Source organism: Egretta garzetta, unplaced genomic scaffold, assembly GCF_000687185.1.
Source record: "Egretta garzetta isolate BGI_Z169 unplaced genomic scaffold, ASM68718v1 scaffold718, whole genome shotgun sequence".
NCBI lineage: Eukaryota > Metazoa > Chordata > Aves > Pelecaniformes > Ardeidae > Egretta > Egretta garzetta.
Genome location: NW_009260538.1, coordinates 195,181 through 206,528, shown reverse-complemented (window position 1 = coordinate 206,528; position 11,348 = coordinate 195,181). Strand labels below are relative to the sequence as shown.

The window sequence follows — 11,348 nt, the reverse complement described above, 5'->3', positions numbered from 1 at the left end:
CCCAGCGCGAGGCCCGGGGGGTCCCTGCCCCCCGCGGCGGCGGTGGACGACGTCCACGGGCAAGGCTGACACTCGGGTGCCAAGAGGCTTGTTTTGATGCCTGTGTTCTACCGTCACAGCGGTTCTCCACCGCCTTCCCGAGCCCCTCCACGTCTGGCCGCACTCATCGCCCCTCCTCTCAGCTTCCACGTGCTGCTTTCCACTTTGCTTCTCTGCTCTGTTTTATCAGCATCGACATTTGCATATTTATAATAAATTAGCATTTAGCTTCAAAAGCTCTTCACAGAGGTTGCTCCCCACACTATAAACACTAGCACGGGCGTTGCACAGATGAAAGCACCGACACGGAGATGTTTAACGCTGCTGCCGTGCACGAAGCTGCAGGTGCGAGCGGGAATCCCAGCATTTCCCCTTTTCCCACTCCGGGCTCATCCCAGCGCAGACACAGCCATGGCCCCTGTGTCCTGGGTGAAAACCCCCCCACCTCCACATGGGAGCACGCGGCGAGTGGGGTCTCGCTGGGCTGTCACGACGTCCCTGACGCCGCTGCTGGAATTTCATCTGGGCAATCTCTCAGGGTTTTGGTGGGCAAGGACCGACTGCTGCTACCACAGAGCTGTTTGTTCCTTTCAAAAATTCAGACTGGGCTTAATGCGTTTCACATTTTGGAAAAGCTGAGACCTCATTAATTCACCACTGAAAAATAGTTTCACGCTACAAAAGCTTCAAAGCCCCAACTCACCGCTGACTCACCCGGCCTGGGAGACTGCTCCAAGCAAGCCCCGTGGCTTTATTAAATCATTCAAAGGCACTCGCTACTGATAAGGCAAACCACAGAATCCAAACTTAAAGCTGTTTTGGTGAAATGTCTGAGAAAATGCCTACCAAAGAACCAAAAAATATACGCCGAAGGCTGTGCTCGGACTTGCAGGGATTGTGGTCAGTCTGCATGATCCCGGCCACTCAGGGCAAGAGGTGTCCTGGCCACGGGGCACCCATCCTGGCTGCTGGATGCTGCAGGACGGGGAAACGGTGGAAGACACACAGACAGGGGTTTTCAGCAAATTTTACATTTTTTCTGACCCTGCACTGGCACGCAGCAGCACAGAGGTGTGAAGCCTGAGCATCTCAATAGTTATCCCAAACATGCTGATGGCTCTGGGTTGTTTTCTTAAACTTTTATCTAGATCTCATTGAAAAAAGCTTTACTGTAAATCAGAGGATCCCATCCCCTTGTGACATTGTTCTCTACAAACCGTACGGAAGGAAGAGCAAACGTTGCAGAGCTACCTGTGTAACCAAACTGCTGTTCATCAATCACTCTGTTGAAAAGAAAAATTAAAATTAAGGGCAGCGACACCTATCAGCGGCTGCCAAAAACCATCTGCCATCCGCGCACGCAAGATGACTGCAGAACGTCAGCGTGAAAGCAGCTGCAAAGAACGGTCGGTTCAAAGGCCACGTTCTTTCCAAAGGTGTAAATCTCATCTGTGAAATGAAGCGGTGCTGTGCGACAGCCCCTTGACCATGAGCCAGCAGGGCGCCCTGGTTGCCAAGAAGGCGAATGGCATCCTGGGGTGCATTAAGAGGAGCGTGGCCAGCAGGGCGAGGGAGGTTCTCCTCCCCCTCTACACTGCCCTGGTGAGACCCCACCTGGAGCACTGGGTCCAGTTCTGGGCTCCCCAGTTCAAGAAAGATGAGGAACTCCTAGAGAGAGTCCAGAGGAGAGCAACTAGGATGATGAGGGGACTGGAGCATCTGAGGGGACTGGAGCATCTCCCCTACGAGGAAAGGCTGAGAGTTGGGCTTGTTCAGCCTGAAGAAGAGAAGGCTGAGAGGGGGCCTCATCAACACATACAAATATCTCAAGGGTGGAAGTCACGAGGATGGAACCAGTCTGTTTGCAGTGGTGTCCAGCAACAGGACAAGGGGCAATGGGTACAAACTGAAACATAAGAGGTTTCAGTTGAACATGAGGAAAAACTTCTTTACTCTGAGGGTGACGGAGCCCTGGCCCAGGCTGCCCAGGGGGGCTGTGGAGTCTCCTTCTCTGGAGATCTTCAACCCCTGCCTGGATGAAGTCCTGTGTAACATGCTCTAGGAGAACCTGCTTCAGCAGGGGGGTTGGACTGGATGATCTCCCGAGGTCCCTTCCAACCCTTGCCATTCTGTGATTCTGTGATTTCAAGAGGAGGAGACATCAGCCCCACGCACCCTGCAGGAAAAGCTGAGGAGGTGAGGGGACGCCTTGGGCAGGAGTCAACCATGACGACCCAGCCAGCAGGGTGACGGGTTAGAGGGATGCTACCCCTACCAAACATTTATATTACACTCCTGAGGACGAGAGGAGTGATTTGCAAAGGGTGGGTGGAACGCAATGCCCCCAACCTCCCCTCCCGCACAGAGGACTCCTCACTTCTCCACCACCTGAAGCGATGACCTGGTCACAGTCTGCAAAGTCAACCTCCTTGGGGAAAAGCTGCAAGCTGTCGATGCAATAATAAAGAAGCAGATAAATTTCCTCTAATGCAATTTTAAAGGCAGCTGATGATCACAGATTACCCCACATGCGCTTCTTCAATACAAAACCCAAGTCTTTTCCCAGCACAAATGCACAGGTGATGTTGGGTAAGCCCACGGGGTTCAAAGAGCAGCAACGCGGAGCTTCAACGCCGACAGAGAGACAATTCCCTTGTCCAGAAACAACGGGAAAGAAGAGGAGGAGCGATCGTGCAAGGCCCTCACCACTCTTCGCACTGGTTATGCACGTGCGTACAAGCGGGAAACTTCCCCATGGAAGCCGGGGGCAGCAGCAATCCCGCTTTTTTGGCAGGGACGGGTGAAATAGCAAAGACCAGGCTGGCCGGGCAGGCATCGCCGTCCCCACACATTCAAGGGCAAGGTGCTGCCCAGAAACTCTTCCATTTAGCGCTAGGGCCTGCGCTAAAGGAGTTTAGCAAAAAATATACTCCAACGTCACTGAAGCTTCTTCCCTGCAAAAAGACGGTGGAAGCAGCGCTTTGGAATTAGATGACAAAACCAACACAAAGTGGGGTTTGTGTTATCACATGCACCTCCTTTTCCCCTCATGCCCTTGCGTTATCGCGCTACTGAACGCCTATATAGGAAGGAAAAACACAGCTATTTCCATCAGGAATCCGTAAGAATGTTTCTAAACCACAAAAAAGCTTTTATTTTTCACGGTAGCGTACGTTAAATGAAAGAAGAAAGCGCTCCCTTTCTCAACCCACCATTTTAAGAATACGTATCACAGTGAAGGTTATAATCACACAGCTCGGTCTGTAAGGTAGCACAACTAAAAAAGCCTGAAGTCGGTGAAAGCTTGAGCAGATTCATATACATGAACGCACCTTTCCCCCTATATACATAGGGATATAAATACATGTAATTTACTCAGAGTGAGTTCCTTATGCCGATGCCTACTGATATTTGAACTATTCCATTTTAAAGCGCCCACGGGAAAACACAAGGCAAAATCCAAACACCATCAGCCCACAAACATATGCGTAAAAGACCCCAAAACCAGAATAAAAATACAGCGATGCAGATGGTGGGCCCAAGCTGAAATACAAGAAATTCCACTTAGAACATGAGAACAGACTATTTTGCACGGAGGGCGGCCGGCCGGCCGGTCGCATCCATCTCCTCCACTTCGACCATCGCCCGCAGGCTGGGACAAGGGGACGCACGCTCGCCCCGCACCCCTCGCACGGGCACCCACGAGCGCGGCAGAGGGGCTGCTTGCCTGTCCCAGCCCAGCCTTCGGCTCCTGCTTAAGTCGACAGGCATTTAAAACTGACAACAAATAAAAACTAAAAGCAAATGAAACCCGCGCGGCCACCGCGTTTTAGTCCTAGGACACAAACCGTGCAGGTTGGCAGCTTCCCTGATTTATGTTGGGCTAGAGACAAAATCTTCATTTGAATAATATTAAGGGCTGAATAAACCAAGAAAAATAAATGAACTCAGGGATAAAAAGCCTGGCCCCCGTCCCAGTCCCAGGTTTTATGTCTCCGACGGATGTCAGCACGAGGCCTCCTCACAAAACCACGTCCCAGACAAAACTCCTCTGCTTCTGGAGCAGACGTGAACTCACTGACCAGGTGCTCAAGAGTTCACTTAAGCAAAAGTCGCCTTTAGTGCTTATTTTTAATTTTTCCCGTAGGTAGCCAGGCTCCCTTCTCGGCCTGACAGGCCCCCCAGCTTCCCAGTGGGTGCAGGTCTCGGCAGCTTGCTCCGTGCTGCCCAGAGGGGAGCAGATACGTGATAAGCAGGTTTTAAAAAATTGCAAATTGTTCGCGTCCCTCTTTTCTGCATTCGAGTACCTGACGAAAAGTGAAAGCCACTTATCTGAAAGTTTGTTACACGTAAAAATGTAAACACAGGAAAAGGCCAAGCTTCAACCCCAAGTGAATTTTTAAAGGTAAGCTATAAACTTTGGTTTACACTGGAAATATTTACAGGTCTAACTACTGCAGGCACCGCTGCAACCCAGCAGAGGCGGCGTACGGGAAGCCAAAGCAAACCACAGATGTGTGACTTTCTAGCCATAATGAGAAATACTTCGTACGGCAAGGCTGCCGTGTCTTTAACAGTGTTATAGCTGACCCCTAAGGCTCCTTACATTACGCCTGCCTGGGTTGAGTCAGGAAAAGAGTCAGGAAAAACGCCTGACACAGAAGCACACACATACACACATGCCCATCACGTGAATTATTTTAAGTGCCTAAAAATTATGCATCTTCAAACTACCAGCCCCGATAACTGCTGTTTCACCAGTCCCATTCTCATGTATCCTTCCTGAAGTTGTTGGGTTTTTTTTTTCCACAGCCTTTCAGGGTTCAAGTGTTAGGCTCCAAGTATTTGCCAAGTATGAGGCACCGGGATAGGACTGAAGGATCAGACGTGGCCACTGAGCAAACACCTCTGTCTGTGCTCCCTCTGTTCCTGTCCTAGGAAACCCGTCCTTGATGGGCACCGGCTGCCCTTGCTGGGTCCTAATCCTGAACGTGGCCACGCGTCTCGCCTGGGTAGCCCCCGCCGGCAAGCTCCTGCTCCCTCCTCCTCATCCTCCCTGCTCGAGACAGACATTTTACAGCACTACAGATGTCAAACCGAACAATACATTAGTGTTCATGTAGTGCGCACGCCCCGCCAGACAACTTGGCATGAAATATAAATGAAGAGTTGCTGCAAGCGGGGAAACGGCCTCAAGCGCTGCGCACGGGCTTGCTGAAATGCAGACCTACGGTGCACGGCTCCTCGCACGAGGGCACGGGCAACGCCATCCTAAATGCCACCACAACAGCGCTGCGATGATGCTCCCCCGCCTCTCACACAACCAGAACTCACGACTGCGACCCGGGCACAGTACGCGTTATTTTGTTCTAAACCAACCGAAGGGGCGTTGGGAATTCGGACACGTGCCCATCCGTCTCCATCATTTTTTTTCTACGAGTATTTACTGCCACGCTAATAGCTCCCATAGCAGGCAAGCGGAGTTCACATAGTGACCCAAGATGCTACAAAGCCACCAGCTCTTTAGTTAAGTAAATTAATTTTTATAAACATAAGCTTTCCCCACTCATCCCACACGGGTTTAACCCCGCAGCCTCGGGATGCTCCTCTCAACATAAGCAGCATTAAGGACCAGCGTGGACACGGCTGCCCCCACCCCTGGTACCAACGGTGCTTCATTTGTTCTCCTCCCCAAAATCTGGGATCAAAGACCCGTAGCCAGGCACGCCGAGCTGGCCGTGCGCTACCGAGAGGGTCGCAGCCTTGGGGAAACCCTGCTGAGCTCCCGGGCGTGGGACAAAACCCTCCTTGGAAAAGCTCCACTTCGGGAAACACGCTTTGCTTATTCTTTAAAGAGTTTTTACTGCAGCCATCCCAAAACCGGTCCTAAAGGTAGATGCTAGACCAATAAATGTCTGAACTTTCCCATAAAAGCTTCTACTAGGTTACTTTTTCCAAATAAAGCCCTCACTGCGTTTTGGGGGCTAATGCTTACGACCAGCCCGCCGAGGCTTCCAGCGCGCACCAGTCACTGACACTTCACAGACCTCGGCTTTCCTCGCATGGTTTCTAATTCCCTTCTAACTGACAGTAAGTCAGCCAGGCACCCACAGCACACGTTACCCAACGCCGCGCTCAGACGCGAGCCGAAGGACGCGGTGCTAATGCAGACTTGCGCATTAAAGTCACTTGCTCAAAATGCCCCTGTTGGAAAAACGATGAGGCGATTCTGGATGCTATTTTTAATCTCTGTGAGAAGATGAATACCAAATTCCTGGAAAATTCCCATCTGTGCCGCCCATACACTGATACCTACCCACAGAAATGCGGCTTTATCCTTCATACATGCTGCGTACAAATAGCCAAACCTGCTTCGTGTATTGAATCGGGGCTTAACTCCGTGCAGGCGCTGTACACAAACCCACGGCACGCCCACTGCAAGGCACACATTTCTTTTTTTGTTTTTCCTGTTCGTAGCTTCATTCTTCATGGCAGGCTGGAAGTTATCATCCGATCCCTCATCGACAGGATGCGCCAGGACACAAGGAGCAAAGCCAGTGCCCAAAGGGCTGACTCCAACGTGCCAGCTGCCGGATTTCTCTCTAGCTCCAGTCGCGCTCCCGGGGTCGTCTTTACTGCTGGTTCCCACAGGATTTCTCACCTGGTGATAACACGTGTAGTACAACGGCCTTTGTTTATCCACAAATATGTTTCTAATTTAATCTTTTCATCTTAGAGATTCTTCACCTGCTCACCCTCCAAGATATCCACCTCGTGATTTTCCCGGTGCATGAAGACTGTAAACAGAGGAAACCTGTATTTCATCAAAAATCCCTTTGATGAATGTTTATAAACTGCAGAGCAACCGGGAACGTGACAGAGCGTTACGCTGCGACGCCGCACGCTTACATCTCCTGCCTGGAGCACACCAAGGATGCCTGCTGGCTGTCAGGGCAGGCTTCAATCGCCTAAATACCGGTGTCTCTTTGAGGATGCCTGTTAGGGACACCCCGGAGGTCCCAGGGCACCAGCCTGGGGTGGGCAGGTAGGGAGCAGGACTCACTGTGCACCTGTGGAGCGGGAGCTGGAAGCCAAGCAGGTTACCCACAGTGCTTAAAAAGACGCTACGTTTAGGTGACCAAACCTTTGAATCCTCCTAAAATCCCTCTCTCCCTGCCAAAGAGATGGAGCGAATCCACGGCTGTTCACAAAACTCAGGTCATACTGATATCGGAAGGATGGATACCATTTTATCACTGTCTAGCTTATGCTTTGGAAGCTGCCTGCTACTCAACCGTAAACCTCTCTCTCTGAGTTAATCAGAATATTTTCCATTTGCCAGGGAAGATGCTGTAAGGCCCAGGCTCCGATCAGAGGGATGGGGATTCCGCGGTCCTTCTCCCCGCCCCAGCGCCGCGGCGCAGGGAGGCAGCGTGGCTGCCACGCACCCTGGGTGCAGAGGCTCAGTGCTCGGCAAACGCCAGCACCCACCACCCCAGCCGTGGTACAAACCAACCGCCTTCCTTCGGGAGGATGGAGCCGTAGGTAGGCTTTGCCTGGGCTCCCTGCAGCACATGGAAATGTCACCAGCTCCCACCAGCACCTGGAAAAGCTCTCTCCCTGCCAGCTCCCAGCAAGCGCTATGGCTCTGCTCCTCCAGGCTCCTGGCTCCGGCAAGGGGACGGCATCCATTCACGCTGGCTGAAAATCCAACCCGCTGCGTTATAAGCCCTTCACGCTTTGTCACTGCAGTGAAAAATTAAATCAGGTAACAGCGAGCGGGAGGTGCATCCATCCAGGCACAACGTCCTGGGAGAACGAGACCGACTTTCCTGGGAAAACTCTCAGGCAAATGGCAAATACCTCGCCCCTGTAAAAGAAAGCTCAGAGCACACAACGCTCCTCCTGTAATTCTCTTTTTATGACCTTGACGCTGTAAACATCAACAAAAGAAGAGGAAGGGGGAAAAAAAAAGGAGGTTAAGCTATCTAATGCCTTTCCAGAAGGCTCTGCTGCTCTTTAAGAGCCCCAAATTAAGCAGTAATGCTCTTCTGATTAACCCCCATTAACAAGAAGGGCTGCTGGCAGAGGTTTGTCTGCGTCTCTAAGCCGGAGGATAGCAAGGCAAGGAGGGCGAGGGGCTGCCCGCCCTCGCTGCGCCCCGGCCCAGGGAGGGGGCAGCCGCCTCCTGCCCGCTTGCTCTCTCATCAAAGTGCTGCCCTGCCAGGCTGGCTCAGGAAGCTGCTGGAAAAGCAAGAGCGCTGCCCGTTTCCTTTATACAAGGGTCTGGAGTTATTTAAGCAGTGACCACAGCAGTACGTGAACCCTCACAAGTTCAACGGCGCCCAGGAGGAGCTGCCGGGGCAGGGCGAAGCAGAACGCCGGCGGGGATTTACGGATGCACGTGGGCACAGCTAGCATCGTCAGATGCTGCTTGACAGCAAGTAACGTCCAACGTCCTTGCCTGAATCCAACCTTCCCTTTAGGACAGGGCCTTACTCCAGCAGTGACCCTAAGCAGAGAGGGGCCACAGACCCGCACACCCTGCAAGCTGCCAAGGTATCTGCGTTATTGCTTTTTTGCAAAAGGGACTTGGGGGGTCTGCGAGTTCTCCCTGGTCCGTAGGTATGTGCTTGCCTGTGCAATACACACCCAAGCACACAGACTCAGCAAAATCACTACTCCTAGCCAAACAACTTCCCATCTTCTCAGCAGATCTACTCGCCTGCTGCTTCTGTGCAGCAGTCACACAGCTGCGATCGCTACGCAGCACCAGCCCTCTTCAAACGAGTCAGGCAAACCCAGCGTAATGCCTCTCCCACCTTCATCTCCAAGACGTAACCGGCATTCCCTCCCTAAATCAGCCCTGCAATCAATGCAGTGCTGCCAGGATGAGGTCTACCAGCAGAGACCTCAAGCCAACCTGGCTGTCACCATTTAACAGCCCGATTCGTACAGAGCAGCGAGCAAGCCTCCGGGCGCTCCACGAGCGGTTAAAAAGCTGCGCTCCGCATGAGGAGGTTGCGTGGGTTTGGGACTATCGGTCCGTGAACCTGGCTACCGAATGGAGAAACCTCGGGTTTTAAAAGAGCTCGAGCACATTTCCTAACTTTGTCTGAAATACTGGCAGGGAGCAGGGACGGCACTGTCACGTGGAAGACCTGGGCAGGAAGGCTCAGCAGCACCCTGGGCTTCACTGCAGCCCATGGCAGAGAAATGGGAAAAGTTACTCCGCATACCTGCTCTCCCTTGGCTTCCTCAAGCCAGAGTTGCTGTCCTTAATTGCTGACTGTAAACTGCCTCTTAATTACTTAAAGTCAGGATGGTTACGGAGGAGGCAGCCGGGTTCGATTATGTTTCACAGTCTTCCACTAAATAACCAAAGGACCTTGACTTGCAGATCCCAGGCAGAAGGAGCTGGGTTGGCTGTCAGCAAAATCAGTAAACTGAATGGATTTGAGCCTAAAAATACCGAAAGAGAGAAACAGCTGAAAACAGCTATTTATAAAGAGACTCTTTTGTGTTAACATTTTAGCCCCTGCTGCACGCTGCGTAATTCCTTCCCCCGGAGGCACCTTTATTTATTACCCGTACAGCCTGCTACACACCCCAAGTGGCACTTACGTGCGAGGGCATCATCACGCACGAGTGAAAGTCTGGTTTTTTAAATGTCTAAGTCACTTGGGCACGCACCGCAGTCAGAGCTCTTCAGAAGTGCTGAAATGAAGATATCTTTGTTAAATCGAGCTCCAGCTTTCCTCGGCTTCCCACGCCGGGAGCTCAGGCCGTCCCTGGGATGGTAATTAGGTTAAACAGCTCATGGGCTCACGCTGGAGCAGAGCATGGCACTGAATGAAAACGAGCCTGCATGCAGGCAAAAGCTCTCGGCCAGCATTATGACCGAGATGACCAGCAGAATTAATCCCACACCAGCACCACCACCGCCAGCAACCTGCCCCCAACCTGGCGTCGGGACGAGAAGCAATGGGCACAGGCTGAAACACCTCAAATTCCCCTTAAACATTAAAAAAGAACCCCCAAAATGTTTTATGTGATAGGGATGATCCAACACTGGCACAGGCTGCCCAGAGAGGTTGTACAGCCTCCATCCTCAGAGGCCAGAACCCCGAGCAACCTGCCTTGTGCCGGGGCTGGGACCACCTCAGCCCATCATCGACTCGAAGAAACCACCGCAGGGAAGCTCACGGGATCTGCTGGCAATGGGAGAAGCAGCACCGACCCCGCAGCAAAGCACGTTTTCTCCGACAGACAGACCCAGAGGAAGTTTCATGCTCCAGATCACAAACAGCCCTTACCCTTAGTTGGAGTTGGCAAGGAAAAATATATTCTTCCCAGCAGTTGTACATCCTTATCATATTCACACTTCATTATCCTTATCTGCAAAAACTCAAAGATGCTATTGGCCAGGTCCCTACCATGCATTTCCGTGGCTGACAATGCCTCAGGGAAGAAATGTCAAACAAAAAAGTCAAATTCACATGTATGAGTTCAGATATACTTGCTTTATACAGCGGATTTGAAAGCAGCCGGGTCAGCTCTCCTTCCAAGCCTTGGCACAGCTCCCACTGCCAACAAAAGCTCCCGGCTCACGACGGAGACAGTTCCTCCCCGGGAGCCGTGTGCTCCCTGGAGCCGCTGTGCTTCCATCGGGGTGGTGTGTCAGCTCCCGTGCTTCAACGCAAGACCGGCCCGTGGCTTCTGCATCTCTTTAAAACCAAGTGACAGTGTCTGGAAGCCTTGTTTGAAGTATTCCTATGGAACCTGCATTTTGGGCCCCATGCCAACACGGCATGGCACGCATCCGGAGAGCTTTGGGAAATCTCACCCTGGTGCTTCCCTCCTCCCCGGCCTTCCCCACGCTCCTCACCTGCCCTTCCAGCTCTTTGGGAACTCCTAAGGGATGGCCAGCATGACTTGCGGGTTGATTCTTGCAGCACCAAGTCACAGGAAAGAAGAGAGCACCAGAAACCAACACGGAGCCGTGGGTCTGGCACCCACCAGCCCACAGGGCCACTGCCCTGGGGCAGCGACACCGACATCCCGCAGGGCTGGGGGAGCGACGGCACAGCCGGCATAGCGCCAGCCTTCGCAATAAACCCAGATGCAATCACGGGCGACGATGGCTCCCTTGGATGGCGTTTCAGCGGGATCCAGAGCCCGCAGCAGGGTGGCACCACCGGCCCCCTGCCAGGCTCCTAGCCGGTGGGGTACCACCACCAGCCCCATCCCCGATCAGAGACGGACAGGCATCAGCCAGACGCAATCTTTCAGAAGGCTTCAACTCCTCA

The 11,348-nt window shown here is 52.5% G+C and overlaps 1 protein-coding gene across 1 annotated transcript in view; it reads right to left on the bottom strand.

Moving 5' to 3' along the window:
- FMNL2 (formin like 2) overlaps positions 1-11,135 on the bottom strand; it is a 93,835-nt gene extending 82,700 nt beyond the window's left edge. The window contains exons 1-2 of the mRNA XM_009644608.2: positions 11,059-11,135; positions 8,359-8,551 (exon numbers count right to left, since the gene is read on the bottom strand). Of these exons, the coding sequence (XP_009642903.2) occupies positions 8,359-8,551; positions 11,059-11,135 (270 nt within the window). The remainder of the gene's footprint in view (positions 1-8,358; positions 8,552-11,058) is intronic.
- Positions 11,136-11,348: the final 213 nt, after the last annotated feature.